This window comes from Juglans regia, chromosome 7, assembly GCF_001411555.2.
Source record: "Juglans regia cultivar Chandler chromosome 7, Walnut 2.0, whole genome shotgun sequence".
In the NCBI taxonomy this organism is placed as follows: domain Eukaryota; kingdom Viridiplantae; phylum Streptophyta; class Magnoliopsida; order Fagales; family Juglandaceae; genus Juglans; species Juglans regia.
Genome location: NC_049907.1, coordinates 42,578,139 through 42,605,170, shown reverse-complemented (window position 1 = coordinate 42,605,170; position 27,032 = coordinate 42,578,139). Strand labels below are relative to the sequence as shown.

Sequence of the window (27,032 nt, the reverse complement as noted above, 5' to 3'; positions counted from 1 at the left end):
CAATCAGAATAAAAAAACTGATGAATCGAATATTTAAATCATCATTGCAATGTCGTACGGATGCATGTCTTGTTTGTTTTTATAGATGAGATGAAAGTTAAAAATTAAATAAAATATTATTAGAATATATTTTTTTAATATTATTTTTATTTTAAGATTTAAAAAAATTGAATTATTTATATTATTTTGTGTAAAAAATAAAAAAAATTATAATAATTAGGTGAGATAAAATGAGATGAGTATATAAGTTTTTTTTGAAAACAAACAAAAATTTATTCTTTCTTGATTGCATGCAAGCATTAAGTAACGTCCGGTTTTCTTCTTTCTTGGACACACCTTTGTTATTTTTAAGATAGGCTGGACACCCTTTCATTGCTATTTGCTATATATGTTTCCCTATGGACTTTATGCTATTTTTCTTCTATATATTTTGATTGGGTTTTTTTTTTTTCTAAATTTTTTATAAGTTGTTATATTTTCAAAGTGATGTATTGTAACAACCCAATCCTAAGATTAGGATATAAAATAGGTTTTATGTATTTTTCTTATAACTATAAATATTCTATTATTATTATTATTATTATTATTATTATTATTATTATCATTATTATTATTATTATTAGATTTTACAGTTATTTATTACTACTATAATTTTTGTTTGAATTTACTAAAGTTTTGTTTTATTATTAATAATTATTACTAGATTTTATCATATTACTAGAGTTTTTGTTGAATTTAAATCTTGTTTCTTCCTATCCCTACGACATTCACGGCGACAACTTGCATGGGAGATATACGTTCTCATTATGCAGTTTTTCTACCATTTGTTTTTCTAGGGTTTTTATCACTTTCTCTCTCTCTCTATATATATATGCGTTATACAATTCACGAACACGGCCTAACCCTTTATGCACATAGTGATCATCTTTAACCTGAGTTAGAGTGCAGCCGCCTGAGTTGCAGTGAAGCAACACCTCCTCCACGTTGCTGCCGCTAGCCTATTGCACCTCCACATCCTTCAAGTGTGAAGCCCAGCAGCACAACACCCCCAGCTCAGCCATGGTTCACCTTGTCACACCACTTAGTCACTATGGTGCATCCCTCCCTTCAGCCACCAAGGTTGCACCACAAGGCAACCGTAAGACCATACCACTTCCACACCAAAAAAACCCCTGTTTTTAGCCCTCAAAACAGCGCACCCAAACTAGGCGCTGCTGCATAGTTGCACCGAGAACCACATAGAGTAGCCCAGCTTCGAACCCACATGGCAGCAACTCCACGTTGTCCAGAACACGCTGACGCCATCACCAGCCACCTTAGAAGACATCGGACCATCCCCAGTCGCAAAAGCACGCCGCAGCAGCCACGAATGTGAAGCTCAAAGCCTCTGCTTCTCCTACACGGTAACCACCTCAGGATGCCAAAAAAAAAAAAAAAAAAACCACTCGGGAAGCCACAGAAACTGCCGCATGGTTCACTTCCTTCGGCCTCGCACCGTCACGGTAAGCCCACGACCGCTGCTAGCCTTCTCTCTCTCTCTCTCTCTCTCTCTGTGTTGTTTTCAATTTAACATAATTCTCCCTCTCTAACTCTCGCTTTCTCTCTCGGCGCTGCATCTCACCGCCACAAGGACCATCCAGTCGCGTCACCGTGACCCCTGCCAGCCACCCAGAGTCGCCGCCCGTTAGTTTTTTCGTTCGGTGAGTCCCCTGCCTCGCATGCCTCTAGCCGCTGCTCCTTGTTGTCTTTGTAATATGAGTTGCTTCTAGGTCTTAATTTACTAAGTGCAGTGAGATTACTGTTATGCCCTTTTAATTCCTTTCCATGGTATCTTCAATGTTTTAAGTACAATTACATTTATAACCTTACGTTTAACTGTATGTTAATTATGAATATTAATATGTCATTGTATTTGAAGTTGAGTTTAATTTTATTAAATGAATATATTAGTCAAATGCTCATTTTTTATAAGAAAGTATTTAAAGAATTTGAAATATGTTTTAAAGTATATTATTGAGCCTAATATTTTGTTAATATTCATTTGTCTATTTAGTTGAGTTTTAATAAATTATTGTGTTAAGAATATTTAAATGATATTAGTATTTATTAGGTTTCTTATAAGATTTAATAATTATGTTAAGAAATGAAACTTATTTTAAGAGTTGAAGTTTTATGATTTATTTTAAAATAGCTCAAGTATTCTACTAAATTATAATATGTTATTAGTATTTAAGTAATTTAAATACTAGAATTTATTTGATTATGGTGTTAAACAAAAGATTTATTTGACTATCTTTTAGATTGTGAATTTAATTAAATAGGATATAATTAGTACATGTTGTTCTTAGACAATTTTAGTGATAGTTACAAAGAGGTGGGCATTTTTGTAAAAGGAAATAAGGTAGCTAGCTATGTATCTAGTTTATTTTTAGAAAATATCTCATTTCATATTATCTAATTATTATAATTTTTTTAACTTTTAATATGCAATAAAATAAATAATTTAATTTTTTTAAATTTTGAAATAAAAATAATATTAAAAAATATATTCTAATAATATTTTATTTAATTTTTTAATTTTAATTTTAATTTAATTTATTTAATTTAATTTTATCTTATCTATAAAAACAAATTAGTTCGCCACGATTTGAAATGAGATAATTGAAAATTAATCTACTGAACCAAAAAAAATAAAAAAAAATAAGAAGATGATGATTGATCACTATGCTCTAATCCCAAACAAACACGTACGCACCTCCAAATTAGGATTCGTGATATCTATGTCTCTAAATTTAAGGGCAAGTTAAATCATTTGCTTAAACAAATCCCACTATCAGCTTGGATGGATAAGGTTACAAAGTGTCGATTGTTATGAGACAGCTGCCAACGTGTGGCCCCTACCAATATCATAAATTATGTCCTGTCTAAAGACTTCACACATGAGTTGAGTTGAGGTGGTCACCATTCTCGCCTCCCAAGTGCAATGCTGGTGACAAGTGACAATTATTTTATACAATTTTATTTTTAAATCAATTAATCTACAGTTTCATTTTTTTTAAAATATATAGTTATAAAAAAAATTATATATATATTTGAATTACTTAAATTGTGAGTTTTCTTACCCTTAAAACAGGCATATCTGTTGGGCTGCGGCATCGTTGTTACTTTGACAAGCTGCCTACGCGGTTTTGGTTCTATGGGAAGGAGAGATTAGCATCAATTAGTTAATTAATTAATTAATAATAATACTAAAAGAGTCCAAAAACTGTGTGGTCAAACCGTCAAATTGAGCTGTGTTTTGCGGTGGCTGCGAATTCATGCATGCCCCCTGTTACACTAAAATATTCAAGCTTAAAATTTACTGACAAATGTTTAGTTTTTATAAAAATTTAATAAAATAAAATTTATAAATTGACATAAAAATTAAAATCTGATGAGTAGAGCTGCAAATGTAAGCTTTTGGTTCGCCTGTTAGATTCGACCAAGTTCTTTTGTTTGAGTAACGAGAAAAGGAAAGAAAGAACGTATTATTATTGTTTTAGATGAGATTGTTTTAGATGAAAATTAAAAGTTAAATAAAATATTATTTTTTAATATTATTATTGTTTTAAAATTTAAAAAAATTAAATTATTTATTATATTTTAAATAAAAATTTATAAAAATTATAATAATGAGATGGAATATTTTCATTATCTAAACAAAATCTTAATCAGCAAAATAATGAATATATGAGATAATTAATAAGTTTTTAATATTTCAAATTTTCTTTTTTGGATTAGGTTTTCATTTGTTTATTTATATTTTATTGCCGTCGGATATGCAGCATGCATACACGTTAGCAGTGTCTCTTTCTCTGCCACGGGAAAATGTCAAAAATTAAACAGTTAAAGGGGGGGGAAAAAAAGACGAAATAAAACCCTGAATCGGGAGTGCCAAACAAATTCTTTCTTTAGTTAGAAAAAGAAAAAAAATGAAGGCTCGTTTCCATGGTAGGATGAGAAATAGAATTTATATAAACCTCATCTGATCGTTTGTTTTTTTCGACGCATACGCAGAAAACTTTAGAGACTCACACGAGAGACATCGTTCATTGGAATTCTTTTTCTTTTTGGGGTGTAAAATGTCGAGGGGCTCTCTGTGAATGACCAGAAAGATCGATAATTGAAGCCTTTGGGTTTTGAAGCGTAAACGGAAATCGCTTTTTGGGTGGTGGGTTTTTTCTCAGGTTTTCCAACTACCCTTTTTTGTCAGGGAACTTTCGCTGTGTCACGGTTTTCTGTACACGTGGTTCGAAGGTGCCCCCTTTCGTCTTTCACCCGGAGATGATCTGATTTCGACGTAATTTGATTGGTTTTACAGGTAAAACACTAAATTATGATCAGAATTTGCATAAACCTGTTTCAAATTATTGTTCTTTCATTTGCAGAATTTCATTACATTGTATTATCATAAGCTCTAGAAATACTAGTTGTTTGGATCACTGAGTTTAATTCGGATATGGGGCTTGCTTGTCGGAGATCCTAAAGGGGAAAAGGGTCAAGATAAGCCGCACATGTTTTAGCTAAACTGAGTGTTTCATCCAATTGTAAGTGGAACTCTTGGATATCGAATTCAGAAAGGTCGCCTCAGTTTGGATCGAAATTGCATTGTACATCTTCTCGAGGAATTGGGAGTGATAGAATACAGATGGTTTTGAGCTGGTTCATCCAAAGAAGCGTGCTTGAATTTCATTTGCGTTGTGGTTCAGAATTAACGAGATCTTTTATTATCATCAGAAGCTTAATTGTGCAAGAAGTAGGGGTTCAGGTTTAGATGATTGGAATGTGGTGGTGGATAGATGGAAGGAGAAAGCATTCTGTTTCATTAAGAATATGAGGTGGAGAATCAAGAGCTGCCGTAATGCTGTCAGAGATTGCTGATGAATATTCATCAATTGAATTTTGGTCTTCGATGCTTTTTGTAATGCCCAGTTACATGTTGGATTTTTTGTTCTTCAGGTTGGTTCAATTTGTAGGATTGATATATGTTTTTCTTTACCCGTCTTTGATACCACTATATGGTCTGTTAAGAGTGGCAAATGAGCATGTCATAATGAACAAGGCAATCGGACCATTTGTCGATGGATGCACCCGACAAGACGTTCTCTGAGCTAGTTGGCATCGTGAAATCCTGGATCCCTAGGCGATCCGAGCCAGCTAATGTGTCGAGGGATTTTTGGATGCCCGATCATAGCTGTAGGGTATGCTACGAGTGTGATTCTCAGTTCTCAATATTCAATCGTAGACACCATTGTCGTCTTTGTGGCAGAGTTTTCTGTGCTAGGTGCACCTCAAATTCAGTTCCTGCCCCATCTGGTGACCCAACGACTGCCCGGGAAGAGTGGGAGAAGATTCGGGTATGTAATTATTGTTTCAAGCAATGGGAGCAGGGCATAGCTACTCTTGATAATGGGATCCAGATCTCCAACCTGGATCTTAGTACTTCACCATCAGCAACAAGTTTGGCCAGCTCTAAATCTAGTGTCACTGCTAACAGTAGTACCATTGCACTTAGCTCAATGCGGTATACAGTCGATCCTTATCAACAAGTGCAACACAGTTCAGGTCTCAGCCCACAGCAATCATCTTTGATGGAAACAAGCATGAAGAGGCAAGGCGAGTTAGTGTCAGGAAGGAGCAATGACCTTGTTGTAGATATGGGAAATCCAAACCATTATGGATTTTCAATGCACAGGTTTGATTGTCTCTGCTGTTATTTCCTTCTCTTGGATTCACACTTGGGACATTTATTGTGCGAGAGGGCTTTTTTAACCTGGCTCATTTATTACAGATTTTTTTTTTTTTTTTTTTAAAGACGTTTCTCCTGATATATCTTTTCTCTCTTGGATTCAAACATATTGCAAATCTTTCTTTTATTCCATTTTTTTTTTCATTTATGAAATGATGTTGAGCATAATATTTGCAAGGATATATATTAATATTTGCATAAATCTTGTAGGACATGACAATTACTGCATGGTTATTAATATGTTTTGGTATTAAACTGATAGCCTGTATTCCACCAACCAGTGAGAGGGGTGTGCGAGCTTTAACATGTAACAGAACTTATACAGGTTAGAGGATGGTGGTTGATCACTTTGTCATCATTTACAATGTCATCTCGTAAAGCTAATGCACTAGTATTACTGCACTAAAGGAGTACTTTTCACATGGACAAACAAAAGTAGTATTTTACTTTCGTATTATAACCCGTTACACTGCTTGGTTTTTCTGTGGCATCAGGAGTGATGATGATGATGATGAGTATAATGTATATCGTTCAGATTCTGAAACAAGGCACTTTCCTCAAGTAAATGATTACTATGGTCAAGTTGACTTTGATGATCTGAGCAATGATGATGGATCACATAAGTTCCATCCTGGTGGAGAAAACAACGATGCCAAAGGTTTAAGCAGCACTCAATTACATCAGAGTTTTGACTCACAGTGTTTGGAAGGAACTCCACCACTAGGGAAAAAAGATGAGAATGATACCGGTGATGAGTGTGAAGCACCTTCCTCTATATGTGCTGCACGGGGTGTTGAAACAGAACCTGTTGATTTTGAGAACAATGGACTTCTATGGCTCCCCCCTGATCCAGAAGATGAAGAAGATGACAAGGAAGCAGGTCTGTTTGACGATGATGATGATTATGGGGATACTGCAGGAGACTGGGGATATCTACGCACCTCAGGCAGTTTTGGAAGTGGCGAGTCTCGCAATAGGGATAGGTCAAGTGAGGAGCACAAGACGGCTATGAAGAATGTGGTTGATGGGCATTTTAGGGCTTTGGTAGCTCAACTGTTGCAGGTTGAGAACCTTCCCATAGGCAATGAAGATGACAAAGAGAGTTGGTTGGAGATTATAACATCTCTGTCCTGGGAGGCTGCTACACTTTTAAAGCCAGATATGAGCAAGGGTGGAGGGATGGATCCAGGTGGATATGTAAAAGTCAAATGCGTAGCTTCTGGGCATCGTCATGAGAGGTAAAAGATCCAATAATTTCTATCACCGTAAAAGAATATGCTTCTCTTTTCACATTCTTGCACTTAAACTCGAAAATTTTGATTTGTCATTTCGTAAATCATAACTGAAATCGTCTGTCCTCGTGATGGTGAACTATCTTGTCTGAGTGGGATGCATCTGCCTAACAATCGCTTTAGGGTATGGGTGTATGGGTTTGGAATGTAGTAAAGTAACTAATAAGTTGCGAGAGAAGCTAGAATAAAACACAATACTAGTGGCATTATAAAGGAGTTTTTTTTTTATGACGTGGAACTTTATCAAGGCGCGAGAGAAGCTAGAATAAAACACAATACTAGTGGCATTATAAAGGAGTTTTTTTTTTTTTATGACGTGGAACCTTATCAAGGCACAGTCTTTCAGACCCACCCCTAGGGATAAACCTTGGATATGCGACCATACCTACCAAGACCTTGCATCGGGTAATCCAATGGAACTTATAATGGGATATCATACCTAGAATAACTGTGTCTATAGCTCATCCCAGGTCATCCTTTTGACCACCAGGCTGCACCCTGACAATGAAGGAAAATAAATCACGAGAGAAGCAATTGCATGGTTTTACCATTAAGATTACATCAATGAATATATGAAAAGAAATATCTTGCTAATCATGGAGGAAACATAACAAGAATAAAATTCAGTGTACGGCCTTATCAAATCTAAAATATTTTTTATATTAGTGACACTAATCATGCCTTGGATTTTGCTTACTGAAGTCACATATCCAGTCCCTACATTAATTTTTGTTTTAGCTTTACCAGTGCAATTTGAAACTTTCATATATCATTCTTGTTGCAGTCTCTAAAGTTCTTTCTAATTAAATACTTTTGGTTCAGTATGGTGGTCAAAGGAGTTGTTTGTAAGAAAAATGTGGCTCACCGGCGAATGACATCAAAAATAGAGAAACCTCGCCTGTTGATCCTTGAGGGGGCTCTTGAGTACCAGCGGGTCTCTAACCTCTTGTCAAGTTTTGATACTCTGTTGCAGCAGGTTTTTATTGTTTACCCTGTTTTGCATTAGTTTGTCAGTTACTGGTTTCTAGTGCATGAGATTTTCTTTTTTGTTTCCTATAGGAAATGGACCATCTAAAGATGGCAGTGGCAAAGATAGATGTCCACCACCCCGATGTCCTATTGGTGGAGAAATCAGTTTCACGACATGCACAGGAGTACCTTCTTGCGAAGGACATATCGCTTGTTCTCAACATCAAGAGGCCACTTTTGGAGCGTATAGCCCGCTGCACAGGTGCTCAAATAGTGCCTTCAATTGATCATCTTTCATCACCGAAGCTGGGCTACTGTGACGCATTTCATGTGGAGAAGTTTCTAGAAGATCACGGATCTGCTGGACAGGGTGGCAAAAAATTGCTGAAGACACTGATGTATTTTGAAGGGTGCCCAAAGCCACTAGGATGTACTGTAAGTCCTCGAACTTAATATGGACAGACACAGTTTAACCTGGATTATTAAAGGCATAATCATTTGCATCCACAGGGATGATGGCCCTAACTGCATATTTTCATGCAAGTTGCGTATCACGCTGTTGATGGAAAATTTTGTATATCTTGTTTAGTACATGCAAACTGATACAATAGACCTGCTACTTTACCTCTGTTTCAGATTTTGCTGAGAGGTGCTAATGGGGATGAATTAAAGAAAGTGAAGCATGTGGTTCAGTATGGAGTTTTTGCAGCGTATCACTTGGCTTTGGAGACTTCCTTTCTTGCTGACGAAGGAGCCTCTCTGCCAGAGCTCCCTTTGAATTCTCCAATAACTGTTGCACTTCCAGATAAATCCTCAAGCATTGAGAGATCCATCTCAACAGTACCTGGTTTCAGCCTTTCTGTGGGTGACAAATCTCAGGGAACCCATCATATTGTCGAGCCACGAAGATCCAACAGTGTCCCTACTTCACATCTGCTCTCTGAATCCATCGAACCCACTACAGATCTGATAAATTCTACAGCCTTTTCCTCCTGCTCTTCTTCAGGAAATGCTGTCCCAGATTCTTACCTTTATGGACTTTCTCCCTATTGTAGTTTCGAGGAGAAAATTAAAATGGGTTTGAAAGAACCCCTGGTGGCAGAAACTTCTGCAGCCAACAGCACCCCAGCTGTCATTCATAATCATCTCAGTGCTAATGGCTTTGGGCCTGTAGGGACTTTGGGACAGCATGCTATAATGAACAATTCCCACAATTGTCACAGTGCAATGGCTGCAGATCAGCTGGACAGATCAGAGATATCATCCCTGCAAGAAGATTTTAAAGAATATCCAGAAATGCAGGGAGCTTTGAAAGAAGATCCTGTGCCTGTGAAAGAAGAGTTTCCTCCATCACCTTCTGATCACCAGAGCATTTTGGTGTCTTTATCATCCCGGTGCATATGGAAGGGGACTGTTTGTGAGAGATCCCATCTCTTCCGAATCAAATATTATGGCAGCTTTGACAGACCTCTTGGTAGGTTTTTACGAGATCATTTATTCGATCAGGTGTGTACTCTCTTTCTGGGATCTGCATATCTAAAAATAAATATATACATATATCTCCTTGTACAAAACCTTGCAATACTTATTACAACTGAGGTAGCTTGAATGTTTGTCAGAGTTATCAATGTCGTTCTTGCGGTATGCCATCAGAAGCCCATGTTCACTGCTATACTCATAGGCAGGGTACACTCACCATATCTGTTAAGAAGCTACAAGAAATTCTTTTACCAGGTGAAGGGGAAGGAAAGATCTGGATGTGGCACAGATGCCTGCGGTGTCCAAGGACCAATGGATTTCCTCCTGCAACTCGGAGAGTAGTGATGTCTGATGCTGCCTGGGGTTTATCTTTTGGGAAATTTTTGGAGCTCAGTTTCTCAAACCACGCAGCTGCGAGCAGGGTGGCAAGTTGTGGCCATTCTTTACATAGAGATTGTCTTCGTTTCTATGGGTAATTTCGTTGTACCTCCTTTCCATAAGTATATATTGCATGTATGTTTGTGTATGGTCACAACATGGTGAGTGGTTGTCTGTCTTATGGAAGAGTACAGTCGACAGTGTTTATGCTGGGTCTGTGATCAATACAATTTTTTCACACCACATTTAGAGAACAAAGATCCAGCTGGGTTGAATCAAACTATATTTTAATGAATTGAATGATGCCAGCCACCCTCTTTTATGCCCTATTTTTGGACGGTCGTATGTATTTGGTGAATCTTCAGAAAAGTGATGGGTTGAATCACACTGAAGTTTGATCACGGTATTATGCCCATTCAAGGGAGTAGACTGCCAACTCAGCTGATGGGTGGAAAGGAAATAAATAACATATGATAAGTTCAGATGTGCTATTCAATCTCTCTCTGCATCTCTCGCTCTCTCTCTCTCTCTCTCTCACTTTCTTACATGTGCAGGTTTGGCAAAATGGTTGCTTGCTTTCGATATGCATCAATTTATGTTCATTCTGTCTGCCTTCCACCACCCAAGCTGGACTTCAACTGTGAAAATCAGGACTGGATACAAAAAGAAACAGATGAGGTGAAATGATAACAAGTCTGGATCTTTGAAGATTACATTCATATTATATAATTGCTTATGGTGATTTGGTTCTGTTTTGTGACAGATGGTTGATCGGGCAGAGCTTCTATTTTCTGAAGTACTCAATGCTCTTTGCCAAATAGCAGAAAAAAGATCTGGTTCTGGTCCTCTTAATAGTGGCATGAAAACCCCTGAAACAAGGTGCCGAATTGCAGAACTGGAAGCAATGTTACAGAAGGAGAAAGCAGAATTTGAGGTGAGGTTCTTCTTTATTAATTTCAAGTTTTCCTACCTAATTACACTAGTTTCATTGTCTTATAAGCTGTATTCCAAGTATATATGTAGACTATGTGAATCAATGGACATATGTGCAGTTGAATCATTGACACTATGGAAATGGTTAACTCAAAACTATTTTCTATTGATTATCAGAAGTGTCCATAATGAAGAAAATCATTGACCTCTGATTTTGTGCACTTTGAATGACATTTTTATGATTCTGACCATCTTTATATAAACCTTCCTTGTGGTTTATCTATTTTTGTAACATGTAACATGCAAACATCTTTTGATTGAAAAAAGTGCCCTCTTTTGTTGGTTCCTTTTTTGAGTTTACATCAATAGATCCTGGTAATGAAGGGAAATTTGAAAATCTTGGCAAAAATACCAGTAATTTTTATCATGAAATTTACGAGATCTTAACAATGTCTATTACGAGATCAAAGGAATGTCTGGGTTCTAACTTTTATGTTGATGTTGTCTAGGAATCGCTCCAAAAAATTTTGAACAAGGAAATGAGAAAGGGAAAACCAATTATTGACATTCTTGAGATCAATCGACTGCGGAGGCAGTTACTTTTTCTATCTTATATGTGGGACCATCGCCTGATTTATGCAGACAATTTAGATATGAAAAGCTTTCAGGATGGCTTGGGCAGCTCAAATCCAGAACATTTGGAGAAACTCCTCGTTATTAATGATAAGCTCACAGAAGTGAATGTGGCCAACAAACCTGAGAAATGCTTTCATAGTTATGACTCTCTTCCTTTGGATGCAGAGCTTAAAGAAAGCCCTGAGCAGAGGGGAGGAAATGGTAGGGACACTAACCAGTCTGATGTAGTTCATCAAGAAAAAGACGTGGGTCAGGATCGATCTGAAGTTTTAAAATCAGAAGTAAACTTCCGTAGGGCCCTCTCTGATGGGGAGTTCCCTATCATAGCAAATCTCTCAGATACCCTTGATGCGGCGTGGACTGGTGAAAATCACACAGGAATTGGAATACCCAAGGATAGTACATGTACATTCCCTGATATGGCCATGGCAGAAGCTTCAACTACACCTGCCCTGGTGGGGGGATTGCAATTGGAGAACCACGCAGAAGAGCAAAATGGAACCAAGGTTGCCCTTGTTCTTTCACCAGCAGGTTCCCTAAAAAACCCTGATAGCATAGAGGACTCTGTAAGCTGGTCACGAATGCCTTTCTTAAACTTCTATCGATCATTCAACAAGAATTTTTTAGCTGGTGCTCAAAAGTTTGATGTGCTGAGTGAGTACAATCCAGTCTACATTTCATCCTTTAGGCAGTTGCAACTCCAGGGTGGGGCTAGGCTGCTTCTTTCTGTGGGTATTAATGATACTGTCATTCCAGTATATGACGATGAGCCAACAAGTCTTATATCTTATGCTCTAGTATCACCAGAATATCAATTTCAACTGATTGATGAAGTTGAAAGGTCAAACGATGGTGCCGATTCTGTGCCTGCCTTATCACTATCTGATTCAGTGAAATCCCAATCATTTCATTCTGCTGATGACATAGCCTCTGATTATCATAGAAGTCTTGGGTCCTCGGATGATATTTTTTTATCCATGTCTGGATCTCGTAGCTCTCTGGTTCTAGATCCGCTCTCATATACAAAATCATTGCATGTCAGAGTTGTTTTTGGAGATGATAGCCCACTTGCTAAGGTGAAATATTCAGTCACTTGTTACTATGCAAAGCGTTTTGAGGCCTTACGGAAGATTTGTTGTCCTTCTGAGCTTGATTTCTTAAGGTCTCTTAGTCGTTGTAAAAAGTGGGGGGCCACAGGTGGCAAGAGCAATGTCTTCTTTGCGAAAACCATGGATGATAGATTTATCATTAAACAAGTTACGAAGACAGAGTTGGAATCGTTTATAAAATTTGCTCCTGGATATTTCAAGTACCTATCTGAATCAATTGTCTCAGGAAGTCCAACATGCCTGGCAAAGATTCTGGGTATCTATCAGGTACTTATATGAGTGCTGCAAATTCTGGTCCTGCTAAATCATGAATCTCATTCTAAATCTATCCACTTGCCACTTATAAAAAAAAAAAGTCTGGCAACTTGCCAAGTCTAGTAATGAATTAAAAAGCTGGTAATACTGACTCTGATTATCATGTTAGCCAAGCATTGGCTTCTTCAGCATATAGATGCAGAAGTTTACTGGATGAGTAAGGGTAATGCCCTGGCAACCTAAACAGAAGAATTTGTTGGGGACGTGTTTGGTTATTATGCTTTGAAATTTAATGGTTTCATTCCTGTTTTGTTGGCCATGTAATGCATAATTCATTGGCTTGAAAGGGCTAGCAAAGAATGTTAAGAGCCACCATCCTAACAATGGAAGGACCATTTTAGGAGTTCTTGAAATCCTACTATTTTAGCAGACACCCAAACAGGATTGAGCTAGTATTTAAATATTATTCACTTTTCTTCGAAAATATATTAAGGTTATGTGTATATATACATGCTCAAATTTATATACATTGACAACCCTTTTATCGCTTGTGGATCTAGTCTATTATTCAGAAGAAATACCTTAAAAGGTATCTGTTTTCACTTCTCTTTCTCACTATCGCATTTTATAACTGGTTAATTAATTCAAGTAGGCTGCAAATCTTGTTGCCAATTATATTGAGTAAAAAGAGCTTCATTATTGCTAATGATACCAATTGAGGTTGTATAAAGATTTTTTTTCATTGCACTCAATACGAGAGACATTCCTCATAATGCCAACTTTAGATACATTAGATCTTGGGGACTTACTCCTTGTTTGCTTTATGTCAAAAGGTAACATCTAAACATCTTAAGGGAGGGAAAGAATCAAAGATGGATGTTCTGGTTATGGAGAATCTTTTATTTGGAAGGAACTTGACAAGGCTTTATGATCTTAAAGGATCGTCTCGATCGCGGTATAATCCTGATTCTAGTGGGAGCAACAAAGTTCTGCTGGATCAGAACTTGATTGAAGCAATGCCCACTTCTCCAATTTTTGTGGGAAACAAAGCAAAGCGGTTGTTGGAGAGAGCTGTTTGGAACGATACTTCATTTCTTGCAGTAAGTATCTAAACTACATGTACATAAAAAACTTATTTGCTCTTAGGATGTTATTTCCAAAATTTAGCTGTATAGGTTCCGTATTGGCCAAAAACCAAAAGAAAAAAAGTGCTCTATAGGTTTTTCCAGCCTTCCATTAGATGTTCTTATTTGTTTTAATCTTTCATTACACCTGTGTTGTTGCAGTCGATAGATGTAATGGATTACTCTTTACTGGTTGGGGTGGATGAAGAGAGGCATGAGTTAGTTCTTGGGATCATTGACTTCATGAGGCAGTATACATGGGACAAGCATCTTGAAACATGGGTGAAGGCTTCGGGCATCCTCGGTGGGCCAAAAAACTCATCTCCAACTGTAATTTCCCCCAAGCAATACAAGAAAAGATTCAGGAAAGCGATGACTACCTATTTTTTGATGGTCCCAGATCAGTGGTCCCCGCCATCAATCATTCCAAGTAAATCCCAGTCTGACTTGTGTGAAGAGAACACACAAGCTGGGACCGTAGTTGAATGATACTGCGAGTCTTTGGTGCTTCTTCATTTTAGCATGCAATTTGGAAATATTTCTCCCACGTTGTCTTTTTTCCCCTCTCATGTATTTCCCTTTCCATATTTCATTTTTTTTCCTCTCTTTCTTCCTCTTAACAGGAGCAATTCATAATTATTTGTTAGAAGATGCAGAACAAGGCTGTTGAAGCCGAGTAGATTTCTGAGGGGTATAATATTGGATAACCTCTCCATGAAATCTTTGTACAAAATACTTGATGGATCTAGCAATTACAATGTGTATACACATCTCATTCTTAAAGTTTTGCTGTCAATTTACAATCTCTTTCTTTCTAACTACAACACTAAGTTGAAGTCTCAACGAGGACCCGAACTAAGAGGTGCAACAACGTAAACAGAAGACATTCAAAGTTCTTGGCAAAAACATTACTGGGTGTGTTCACACTGGGAGAATTCTAGCTCCCTAAACATTATCGTTGGCTGAAATGGAGTGTTAGATAGCTAGCTTTGTTAGCCGAATGTTCCGTTCAGCCAATATTCAGCTAGAACTCGTACGATTGTTCATTGACATTATTTAGCTACAACCCATAAAATCGCCCCTACATTGGAGTAGCCATTGTCTAAGTGATTTTGAAGTTTGCTACAGTTGCTCCTCATATGTAGCTAACAACTGTAGAAAATCTAAGTCAAGTTTGGTGAGAGGGGAAAACCAATTGATAGTTCGAGGAATCAAGACTGATAAAATTGATAGTTTTAGGGCGATGGCTGCAAATTGGGCGGTCATTTGAGAGGAAATACATTTTTTTTTTCTCCGTTAACCGGAATAGAAAGACATGTAAAGAGTGAGATTTGTCGTTGGGAGGCTAAAAAGGTTTTAAAAAAAGTTGGGTTCTTAGATGTAGATTGATTTCATTCATGTTGTGAGCTCGTTTTGTTCATCAGAGCAATCAACAAGCAAAAACTGTTTCTGGTGCACTTACTCCAAAGATTTCCAATACTAGCCACAGATTCGTTTATTTCATGTTGGAGATTTCTATGAATCTGTGTACTAGTATTGAAATGGTTCGAACATCTTCGGTTTTGTGATCGTTGGAGGCTAGAGTTCTGGTTGGGCTTTCCTCTGTTTTGTGCTCTGTCAAAACTTCCTCGTTGAACATATATCTCAATTATCTGGACTCGTGGTATTGCCATGATAGGACTGGATCGTGGGAGTGTATACTATTGATCTATCATTTACTATTTGGGCAGTGTTTATGGCTTAGGGAGCAGTCATCGTTTCTCTGTTAGTTCTCTCAAAAGAATGGGGAATACTTGAGTTTAGTAAAGAAAAAAGAAAACCAATACTTGAGTTTAGTAAAGAAAAAAGAAAACCAGAGAGATGAGGCATTTTCTGCAACTCACGTTCAAAGAATGTGCTTCAAATATAAAACAAGTGCATTCATGTCTTCTGTTCACATTCTATGATTGAAGTATATGTCTGCCTTGTACACACTAGAAGCACAGAGTTGGTGAGACATTTATATTATTAACAAGAGTTGAGTATTGATCAGCAGAACGAGTTAAAGCCATTACAATTGAAGTCCTTTTGTACAGCAACACTTTCATCAGCATGGTTCAATCCACTGCCTTTAACCATCTGAAGCCTACTCTGCTGAAGAAGAAGATCAAAGATCTCGACATCTCTGACCCCATCAAAATGAATAATTAGACAGGTTTTCAACAATTTGGAATATGGTATTATGCTAACTTGTGTTAGAGCTATCTACCTTGGATGACAAGCTGTTCTTGGAGTATGTTGTTGGAAGCGAGGACCATCATCGTAACCTTCACAAATAATTTCCCCACTGTCATCCCTATAGCAGATTATACCATTAGACCGATCCTCAAAAACCTGCAACAAACCATTCATAGTTTCAGGTGCAGCAATAGAAATGTTGAGCAATCTTTGCTTTTTTGTTTTCTTTTTCCCCTTGAAATTGAAAAGGCATGTGACTGAAGTTGATCCAACTAGTTCATGTTCTATTGAAAAAAGTTTATTGATATGATTTTTTTCTTAATGACTATAATCAAGAAAGATAGGAAACCAAAAAAGAAAATCGAAGGAAATTAACCTTGTTTCTGATGGAACATTTGATCTGGAATCTAGGTGCTTTCTTGAGTGGAGCTTGGCTGTATTTAACCACCAGAGATTTGCTGATAGGATTGATGACTAGACCAGATTTCAGAATTGGGATGTGGGGGGAAGAAGAACATGCTACAGCCATTGATCTCCTGGTGCAAGAAGAAAGAGGAAGAAGAAGAAGTTTGTTGTTCTTGAGGCTGTGGTTATATTGGTAATAGAATAATGGTTTGGTCATGTCATCATGAGTGTTGAAAGCTGTTTACATTTTTGTTTGAGGTTGTGTAGATTTTTTTATTATTTTTGGTTACTAAGGCTCTATTAGCTGAAGCAGATATAAAATTCAATTATTGATAGGTTATGTCTTATCACGTTACATTTTTTGGTTAAAATATATGTATCTGGGGCCCATTTTGCTTATCTTCTACCTGTTGTTGCCGGTGAGTCTCAAGTCATATTGATGGTGTATCTATTCATGCTACTTATGATTTTAATTTTCATCATCTCAAGATATTAGATGATTTTTTTTAAAGAGTTAGAGTTACATGTCTACAAGTGATCATTTTCCAATTTTATTAAAAAACTCTCACTTATAACGGAGGAAAACAGTGGATATAAGAGCAGCCAACCCAAACTATATGCAAAGAAAACAAACACATAAAACCAAACCAAAGAAACGACCAAGGGAACCTTAAACTCTAATGCTGGGGAGGCCAAGTTTATCAATACGAAGGATACCCCTGACATGATGGGGGAGTAACCCACGCTCCTCATATCTACATGTCAAACCTACTTCACCTTGCCGTGCTAGAAAATCCACAACCTGATTCGCTTCCCGATATTGATGGCGAATAATGAAGTGAACACCCTGAAGCTCTTTCATCGTCTCCTCCCAAAACTCCCAAAGATATCAAATTGTACAATTTTTTGAAAGAATCCAATCAACTATTATTTTAGAATCACATTCAATTTCCAGATTAAAAAATCTCAACTCTTTACACAAAACTACTCCAGCATGTAGAGTACGAAGTTTGGCCTCATTATTCGTCTCTTGCCCAAAAAAAATTGAAAAAGCGCCTTAACAGTGCCAATAGCATCTCGGATCACACCTCCTCCCCTAAATTACCCCTACAACTCCCATCCACATTCAACTTCATGTGTCCACCAGCTAGTTTTTGCCACACAACCAGACGTGGCATGCGGCATTGGCTCCGAATCGGTGGGATATCAAGATCAGCGAGAAACTGTTCATCACTGGGCGAGGCGGGCCCTTCCTTCATTTGTTCCATAAACATATTCCTGAGCCAAAATTTTATGGAAAGCCACAGACCATCCACCAAGCATGCAACACCTTCCATATATATTTTGCACCTACATTGCCATAAACACCAAGTAATGATCGTAGGTAACAGACCAATCAAAATGCTCCTTGAAGAAAACTTTCTGGCCAACGAAAATCAATGGAGAACACGTCCACACCAGGTTCCTGCATACATGAATGACAATTTTGGTTATTCCGTTTTTCACAGAATTTCCAAATTTTGAATTGTAACGTTTGCTGCACTAGGGTTCGGCCATGGAGGCCGCCTTTCCCCCTCCGTCAGACTCTTCTATGGCGGGGGCCGTTGTGGCTCAGGGGCTGCATACACTAGATGATTGGAGATGTAAACCAATCATCTAATGCCACATTATGAGCTGATGAGACGATAATGAAAAAAATTATGATGAATATATTTGTTGATTCAGAATTTCACAAGCTATAGAAAAGGTTATGGTGTCATGTTCTGTTGCTGTTTAAAGTCTAGACCTACTTCTCACAAGAAAAGAAACATTGATATGTCTACCAGCAGCAGAAGCAGAAGCTTGGAAATGCCTGATAAATTTAGATCAACATTAATTGCATGATAATTACACTTTGCACCTACAAATTATGACATTTCTCAATTTGCCTTTCAAGTTATCAAAAACTTTCAATTTGAATCCCAAACTAATTATATTTGAGTAATTCTACAGAGTAGTCACTGTAGACACTCTACACTCTACACATAGCTTTTTCATAGAGTGTGTGGTGTTTTTCATAGGGTATAAGGTATTTTTCATAGAGTGTGGTGTGGTGTGGTGTGGTGAATAGTAGTTGATAAGAAAAAAATTTCATTATATTTTACAATCTTTACACCGTCGTTTAAGATCTAGTTGTTAAGGTTGCCAAGTGGTGAATTTCTAATTCAACTTAATGATAAGATCTTAACTTATGGTAATTAAAAAATTAAAAAAAAAAATTTAGTGGATGAAAAGGATTATGTGGTCAATTTAGGGTATTTTCAATATTGTGGACGAAAAATATTATTTTTCCTTATTCATTTCATATGTCCATTTAGCTGGAGTGATGAGAATGTTATTTTATGAAATATCACGCAGCAATTCAACTACCTTTCCCTTTCAAGTAGAGTAACTTATACATTATTCGTTTTGAGTCTAGACTAATTCAAGAGCAATAATATGTGCCTATTTTCAAATTGTCCATCAATCAAACTCATTGCCACCACATAAAAGAATAAAAGTACTATACTTGGGGTAGGAAGTTGCGGCTAATCCACAATTCCCCCCATTTGCAGAATTTGTTCTCTTTCAGCTCATCACTTTCAGCTCAGCTCATCTCATCTCATCTCATCTCATCTATGAAAACAAACGAAACCTTAAGAAATTCTTTCAAAGAGATGGAATTTTTGAAACTCTTGACACATAATCTATCCTAAACTTATCTAAAGCATCCACTGAAAAATGGGTGTGTGTCATAAAATGTTGTGATCACTGCATGATGAGTCCAGAAGTCAGAAGAGTCCCAATATTCTATAATATGTCACTTAATTTATTGGGGTGTGAAATTAAATAACTTTTATATATGTTACCATAGGATTTAAGCTAAGAATATTTAATTTCAGAATCAGTCTATGTGGGACGGAAGAGTGTCATTGATTAAGATGTTCATTCTGCTATAAATAAATAGAGTTTTAGAATACCGACCATTACAATTATTGACACTTATGGATAAGCATTTGATTTGTCATTCACAACTCTATATATCAAACAAAAATGGAAACAGTCTCTTGCTTAGTGGTAGCCAAATGTTAGGCAGAAAGTGTTTGAACAGGAATTATTTAATGGCCAGCGTTTGCATCAGAATCTAGACACCATTCAACTACAGTTTCTTGTGTGCACAAGCATAAGGGAGTCCACATGTGCCAGCTTTTTTTCTTTTTTATACTTTTCAAGTCATAATCTCTCAAAATATGCCCACTCTATCAGGCACAGTTTGATTAGAAATGAAAGCTCAAGGCTGTAGCACTCCAGAAAGGCATCTGAATGGATCAAGATTTCCAGCTTCAATGTATAAAAGATGGAGGTTTAAAGTGGATATTATAATATTTATTAATTATTTTTAGCTTACAAATCTACACCGATGACGATAATAAATGTTATATCTATATTTTTTTTATTTATTATCATTAAGTTTAGACGATAACATGTAATAATTTTTTCTTTTTGAATGACTAGGACTACCATGATCATGTTCAACTAAATGATTGTAGCTGATGTAACCTGTTTTCATATGCATAAACACAAGGGTATGCGATCTGTTTTAACTCAAGTATTTACTCCTTTAACTAGATGTTTTAAATTTTTTCATCTTATTTCATCTCATTCTCAAACATCATTTAAATATGAACGCTTGCAAACTAATCATTATAATTTTTTTCAAATTAATTATTATAATTTTTTTAAATTTTCAAATAAAAAATAAAAAACAATTCAACTTTTTTAAATCTTAAAATAAAAATTATTTTATAATAATATTTTAACTTTAAAATATTGTTTTTTTTTTCAGTTTCTAAAATTCAATAAATATTTAACTCAAATAATTTCGTTACTTTTCGCAAATCATTTTAGATGCTTATAAAAATCACCACGTCCTTGGCATGGGAAATGGTTTGCACTTCGTGCTCCCAACAAAAGTTCCAAACCCCATTTTTGGATGGTTCTGATTATCTCCAATTCGGATGACTTTCCCACTTTTTGAAGTTTAATCGCTGTGCTGTAATCCAATTCGGTGTGCAGAGTTCAGAACTTCGGATGCATTATAAAATTCTGTGGTCATTTCATTAAACCTATGTGCTATATAATATATATATATATATATATATAAGATGGACGTTTCTTATTCTTAAAATCTTCTGTCTTAAATGTATTCATATATTTTTACCCTCACCATGATTATACACCAAAAAAAAGAAGGAAAATATTTTTAATGGTTTGAAATCCCAGCTATCGTCACTAGAAATAAGAACCATTGAGGGGAGAATTATGTGCATCATGTGCTGTGATCCATAGGCCGTAGCCTAGCTAACTTCTTGGGCTGTTGTTGCACTACATGTTTCTGGGCCCATGTCGTTAAGACTTCCTCCCAAGCTCGGATGGACAGACAGAAAGAATACGACAATAGTGACATGTCTGGTATTGAACTGAGATCCCCTTAATTTCCTATCTTGATTGTTCTCATAATTCCTGGACATAGGGTTGTAATCGAGACGAGCCGAGCCGGGTTTGGCTTGCTGAGCTCGACTCGATTTAAATATTTGAGTTTGAGCTCGAGTCTGAGATCGAGATTTTTTTTTATTTTCTATTCGAGCTTGACTCGATAAGCTTAACTCTTAACTCGAGTCCGAGTTCGAGCTTGTCTCACAAATGAGTTCGAGTTGAGCTGAGCTCGAACTCAAATTGTTTATTTTTTTTATTTTTTTCAATAAGATTTAATAATTAATAAATAAATAAATAAATAATCTAATATTAAATTTATACAACTAATAAGTAGAACCTCTATTGAATTATAAAATTTTCAAAAAAATTTAAATAATTAATATTTAACTAGTTGATATTTATCCAAAATAACAATATATTATATGCCTACATATATTATTAATACATATTCTTAATATTATACAAATTATAAAATATATCTATGAAGTATATTCACTATATAGACATAACTAATTAGATTACATATTATATATTTAATTATAAAAGTGGTATACTTATATTATTAGCTAATACATATATATGTATATATACATGGGTGCATGTATATATTTATCAATATATGAATGAGTTTTAATCGAATCGAGCTAACAAGTCGACTTAAGCATAAACGAGCGAGCCTTAGTCAAGTCGAGTTGAGTTTTGTCGGGTATGTGTCATTTACAAATCGAGTGGGTATCTGATTTCACGAATGATCTTTTTTTTTCACGAGCCGAGTTCGATTCGAGTTTAACCGAGCGAGTACCAAGCGAGCTATTGAACAGATTGGTTCATTTACAGCCCTACGGCTGGACATGTGGCTGGAGCAGCTGCTCACTATGGTAATGATACATTTCCAACTGGTTTACTCCTCTTTTACCACTCATGGTATATTTCAAATTTTTTATTATTTTTTTAAGTATTTTTTTAACATTCTTAATCATTAAGAAAAAATTAAAAAATATATAATTTTACTAATAATCACTTTCTTAACCATTGAGTAAAAAAAATATAAAAAAATATAAAAGGAGGAGTAAATTAGTAGTAAATAGGGAGCAATCTTATCATTTTCCTGCTCACTAATTCTCTGGTTGTGGTTGTGGGTTCTATTTCAGGTTGAGGATTGCAAGCGATCCTAATTCGTATTCTATTTTATTGAGTTGGGCACAAACAAAGAGATTTTAGCTATGTGATCTATCAGAAATTTTATGCGTCAACCACTATTTATTTTTATACTTAACACTTATAACTTTTTTTTTCATAGTGTGTGGAGACTTTTTATAGAGTATGAGGGATGTTTTTCATAAGATGTTGGGTGTGAGATAACGAAGAATTTTTCATGATCTATTACATAATTTGTAGAAAAAATCATTAAAAAAGAGTAAAATGGGGAAATCAGAATCCCATATCATTTTCGATGTTATTGTTTCCCCTTAAACAATGCAACAAAATACATTCTGCAGTACCAAACTGTTAAAACATGTTCAAAATGGGTTTTTTAGCCTTGTTCTCTGCAATACTAAACATGTCCTAGGAATGTATTTTTGAAATTCTTAAGACAAGTTGCAATCGACCTAATTGATTCCAAATCCCCACTCCAAGTACTAATTTATTCTTATTATTTGGGTAGCACATCGGAGCGCATAGAAAACTTTGTGTGCTAGCAGCAGGCATGGAAGAAGAAGACAGGCAAAAGTTGTGCCTACCTGGACTGTAACACAATGAGAGCCTGTGACCTGTCATATACACACACTAAAGGAAGCGGGAATCAAAACCCCTAAGAAGTTTCCCAAAATGAATACAAAAGTTTGAACCAGTTATTTATTTGTTTATTTTGATCAAACTTCAATATTTTTTTCTCAAACAAGACTCTCACAAGTACTTTTTCCACCTCCCAAAGTCCCCCATCTTCTTTTAATGGAGTACTCTTTCGTCCCCTTCCTCGTCTACTTCATTGAGAGTTGGACTATCCAGGAGGACCCTGTCACTGTAGTTTCATTTTGAAGGAAAAGCAGGCTCAGCCTGCCTGAACGCATGTGATTCACGTAACAGTATTTTAGACCGTGGTTCCCAATAGTCAATGCTTTTTCCTTGTTCAGCTACACTGTTCAACCTGCCTTCTCAGACACTTTTCTCACGACAGGGATCTTTATCAAAACGGTGCAGAAAGGCAAACTACTTGCGCAACATAAAAGAGACTCCACAAGAGATTCTTTCGCTCCCACATCAGTCACCCCTCTAAACTCAGACCCATGGCCATGAATCTCACAAGCCCCAGATACTTTCAAGCTCAATCTATATTTGCTTCTAATGGGGTAAAGATCCCAAATTTGCATTCTTCTCTTATTGCTTATCTTGTTTCCTTATTCCTCTGGTTTTCAGTAACCGTGTTGTTTTGTATTTTTTTTGGTTGTTTTGATTCAGGAATCTCCATTAGAGGCAAACACAAGCTTATTCGGAAAAAGCAAGGATAACCCATTTGTAGACACCTTCCCTGACCCACTTTGCCAGCTTAATCTCAAGGAGACCTCTGATTTTGTCAAGTCATTTCCAGTGGCAAACAACATTACGGAAGGTGGAGGGTTTCTTGAGGTTTCAGCTCAGAGAGAGGGAGTGAACTCGGTCACTCGGAGGAGAATAGAGGCTCCTCCAACTCCTGGCAGACCAGTTTTTAGCTTCAGTGTCGGTAATCATTCAAGAAAAAGCTTTCCTTCAAAGTGGGATGACGCAGAGAAATGGCTGATGAGCAGCTCTTGCCATGACTCTCCCGCTCACGCCACAAAGCCATCAGAGTCCTCGAAGATCACCAAACAGGCTGATAGCTTTAAGCAACAAGTGGGGGTCTTTGCGGAGAAATCAAGGGTCACCGAGGAAAAGGTCTCAAAAGTAGTTTCAACCTTTCAAGGTTCTGCGTCGTTGGACCAGCATTATTACTCTGTCAGAGCTCTCCCTGAGGTCTCAGCATCAACAGATGTTCTCCTAAAAGGTAAGGATCTCCGATTCAACTTTAATATGGAACTTTTACCATTTCGCTTTACTTGTCAATTTATCCCTTTTGAGCTACTAATATCAGTTTTTTTTTTTTTTTTTTTTTAAAGAAAAAAACTTTTGTCCTCCAAAAGCTTAATCTGATTCTGGACTTTGCTTAACTGTTTGATTGTGTTCCTTGTTCGAGTACGACACCCATATGGGTTCCAAGCTGCACAAATGTTTATCAAACAATGTATGAGCTAGCTCTTCAACCTGCATGAATTTGTTTTCCAATAGAACTAGAATAAAGTAGTTGAATTTCCCGCTTATGCACATTTTAATAAGCATTTAGTTTTGTTATGAACAACAGCCATTTGAAATTTGTTAATGCAGACAAGTTCACGGACGACAAAGAGCCCATTTTGCCAAATTTCAGATACTCGGCGCCCACTAAAGAAGGGTTCTTATTAAAAAACCTAGCGGGTGGAAGCATGAAAGACGCGTGTACAGGCGTGGTTCATGAGGTACAACACCGAGATGCTGGGACGGAGATGACTCCGCTTGGCAGTTCTACGACTTCTAGGTGCCACACGCCATTCAAAAGCACCTCACCTGCCCGCCATAACACGCCTTCGAATAGGTCAGGACCATTGGCCTTGGGGAACTCCAGCAGCAGCAACAGCACCATTGACATTGCCCAGCTGCAAGAGTGCCATTTAGCCAAGCTACAACTTGGGACGCAATATGATTCAGTCACCTCAAATTGGAGTTCAAGGGAGGAGGAGGAAGATGAAGTATCAAAGAGCCTCAGACATTTCGATACGGAAAACGGTTGCAGGAAAAGTGTTTCAGACTCCAGAGCTGCCGCGTGGGAAGAAGAGGAAAAGACCAAGTGCTGCCTTAGGTAATTTTCTTGTAAAGAATTTCCTTTTTTGTACAATGCAGCATGCTGATTACCAATTGTGATTTTGGATTACAGGTATCAAAGAGAAGAAGCAAAAATCCAAGCTTGGGTGAACCTCCAAAGTGCAAAAGCAGAAGCTCAATCAAGAAAGCTTGAGGTATTTTCTCAGGCCATTATTTGATTTGTTTTGTTTTTTTCTTCCAACATTTCATTGCTTCCTCTTCCAGCAGGGATTGTTTCTTTATTTGAACGGTAATGTTATTTTGGCATTGAAAATTTAATCAAGATAAACATGAAACGTAGACGTAGACTTCAATCCACCCCTTTGGCTCTGAAATTTCCCACGCTTGACTTTCCCATCAATGGGATGATGTCCATGGATGCCAAATGTGACCTTATAGTATCAATTCATCCTTGCATTTCAGTCAAAGCGGGACTATTATAAGAATTGTGGTTGGAACTTCGAAGGCTTTGTCAGAGGCTTATTGCTGGCTTGGTCCTCCTCGAGCCACCCACTGCAATTGGACACAGCTTCACTTCTCATTTGACCGCATCTTTTTTCTCAATTCAATCCAGCTATATCTACAGGCTTCGTCATTTTTTATTTGTGCAAGTTATATCTGCATGCTTCACTCCTAAAAGAAAGAACTGAAAGTCATCATGCACATATTTTTAACTTGGAAGCCCATGTGAAGTTACAGCATTTAGAAAACCTTTGGGAAGTGGAATATTTACTTTACTTGGAGTGTCTCGTGCACAGAGCTTGGTTTTTTGGTCTGGTTGTAAAATATAATAATGGATATAATAAAAAAGAGGTGGCATGATTAGCTGCATTACTTTTTTTCCCACTTATATTCTTCTTTCAGATTGTAAGGTAGGAGTGCATGAAATTCCAGAATGAAGCACAAAGTATGCTGCTACCTAACTGATAATCTTGTGATACAGATCAGACAGCACAAAGTATTCTTGTAAAAAAAATGTTTGGAATATAGCTTGTAAATTTACAATCTATTAGTTTTGATGTGCTTTGACTTAACATGTCTCTTGTATTCCTCGTCTCTCCTTGATTGCCTGGATTACTGGAGTCACTGGAACTTTTCTGTTTTGGTCATCTAACCATATTCTGAAATGGCTGTTCAGGTGAAAATACAAAGGATGAGATCAAACTTGGAAGAGAAGTTGATGAAGAGAATGGCGGTTGTTCATAGAAAAGCTGAAGAATTGAGAGCAGCAGCCCAGCAGCAACACTCGGAGCAAACCCAGAAAGCCAGTGAACAAGCACGGAAGATTATGAACCGGCATAACCTGCATTTTCCTGGCCACAACTCGTGTGGTTGCTTCCCTTGCAATAACTTCCATTGAACTTGAAACAGAAAGACATTCTCGATTGTGCAATGTGCATTTCTAGTCCCCCAATGAAAGGAAGGCTATTTGTAGAGTAAAATGGATTGTCACTTTGTTTTCTTACACACTTTTGCGCCATGCCTCATCCAAGTTCTGGCTAAAGAAGTGGCAGAACCAAATAATTCAAATGATATGTCAAAATCATGATGTTAATGTACTTGTAAAGAAAAATTTTCTTGCAAGCAAGCAAGTTGGCTTGCTAAATTGAGGTATCTGTTTAATGAAACAGTATAAGTTAAAGACAGAAATAATTTTTGTGAGATAGTAGATTTTTTTCTTTTCTTAATTTTTAAAATTTTTTTTTAATAAAAAAAATCATATAAGCGTTGGTGCACCAAACAGCTTTGTAGCTAACAAAGTTCCAGATATGAAAACCAATATTTCCTCGTAAGTTGTGACCAAACCGTTCATCTGACATTGTCATGTGGCTGAACTACATGACACATGTTCATCTACACGCTAGTGCAATCATACCAAAAGGAGACGAGCACTACAAGTTACTCTAAACGAAAGAACGGACAAATCCCAGTATAGAACCAGCAGACCAACGCAAGTACCTTCGCAGGAGACAATGCTTACAGATGTTGTAGTTCTTTCGTGGTCTATATCTTGCTTGTT

At 36.8% G+C, this 27,032-nt stretch overlaps 3 protein-coding genes across 4 annotated transcripts; 2 read left to right on the top strand and 1 right to left on the bottom strand.

Annotated features, from left to right (window-relative positions):
* The first annotated feature begins 3,924 nt into the window (after nt 1–3,924).
* On the top strand, nt 3,925–14,766 carry LOC108982873 (1-phosphatidylinositol-3-phosphate 5-kinase FAB1B-like). 2 transcript variants are annotated; one of them, XM_035692083.1, is made up of 12 exons: nt 3,925–4,360; nt 4,528–5,734; nt 6,283–7,026; nt 7,903–8,056; nt 8,140–8,484; nt 8,686–9,555; nt 9,669–10,000; nt 10,461–10,584; nt 10,670–10,840; nt 11,349–12,851; nt 13,673–13,939; nt 14,126–14,766. In XM_035692083.1, exons 2-12 carry the CDS (start codon nt 5,121–5,123, stop codon nt 14,450–14,452), a joined length of 5,451 nt encoding a protein of 1,816 aa, XP_035547976.1. In that variant the 5' UTR covers nt 3,925–4,360; nt 4,528–5,120; the 3' UTR covers nt 14,453–14,766. The 2 variants fall into 2 exon arrangements, with proteins under 2 accessions (XP_035547976.1, XP_018809889.2); XM_018954344.2 differs by having other exon boundaries at nt 4,428–5,734.
* Nucleotides 14,767–15,824: 1,058 nt separating this feature from the next.
* On the bottom strand, nt 15,825–16,871 carry LOC108982874. The gene is made up of 3 exons (XM_018954345.2): nt 16,557–16,871; nt 16,212–16,336; nt 15,825–16,127 (listed from the first exon to the last, which is right to left on the bottom strand). Exons 1-3 carry the CDS (start codon nt 16,800–16,802, stop codon nt 15,992–15,994), a joined length of 507 nt encoding a protein of 168 aa, XP_018809890.1. The 5' UTR covers nt 16,803–16,871; the 3' UTR covers nt 15,825–15,991.
* A 6,091-nt stretch (nt 16,872–22,962) lies between these two features.
* LOC109013064 lies at nt 22,963–26,454 on the top strand. The gene is made up of 6 exons (XM_018995008.2): nt 22,963–23,181; nt 23,280–23,451; nt 23,561–24,122; nt 24,500–25,010; nt 25,086–25,167; nt 26,151–26,454. Exons 2-6 carry the CDS (start codon nt 23,389–23,391, stop codon nt 26,370–26,372), a joined length of 1,440 nt encoding a protein of 479 aa, XP_018850553.2. The 5' UTR covers nt 22,963–23,181; nt 23,280–23,388; the 3' UTR covers nt 26,373–26,454.
* The last annotated feature ends 578 nt before the right edge of the window (nt 26,455–27,032 follow it).

Excerpts from the sequence above, each read along its gene's own strand:
- LOC108982873 (XM_035692083.1), top strand. The coding sequence starts at position 5,121 with ATGGATGCACCCGACAAGACGTTCTCTGAGCTAGTTGGCATCGTGAAA. Across the intron at positions 10,585-10,669 it reads TACAAAAAGAAACAGATGAG|ATGGTTGATCGGGCAGAGCT; the intron begins GTGAAATGATAA and ends GTTTTGTGACAG. Across the intron at positions 12,852-13,672 it reads AGATTCTGGGTATCTATCAG|GTAACATCTAAACATCTTAA; the intron begins GTACTTATATGA and ends TTATGTCAAAAG.
- LOC108982874 (XM_018954345.2), bottom strand. The coding sequence starts at position 16,802 with ATGACCAAACCATTATTCTATTACCAATATAACCACAGCCTCAAGAAC. Across the intron at positions 16,337-16,556 it reads AATGTTCCATCAGAAACAAG|GTTTTTGAGGATCGGTCTAA; the intron begins GTTAATTTCCTT and ends GGTTTGTTGCAG. Across the intron at positions 16,128-16,211 it reads AGAACAGCTTGTCATCCAAG|AGATGTCGAGATCTTTGATC; the intron begins GTAGATAGCTCT and ends TGATGGGGTCAG.
- LOC109013064 (XM_018995008.2), top strand. The coding sequence starts at position 23,389 with ATGGCCATGAATCTCACAAGCCCCAGATACTTTCAAGCTCAATCTATA. Across the intron at positions 25,011-25,085 it reads AAGACCAAGTGCTGCCTTAG|GTATCAAAGAGAAGAAGCAA; the intron begins GTAATTTTCTTG and ends TTTGGATTACAG. Across the intron at positions 25,168-26,150 it reads CTCAATCAAGAAAGCTTGAG|GTGAAAATACAAAGGATGAG; the intron begins GTATTTTCTCAG and ends ATGGCTGTTCAG.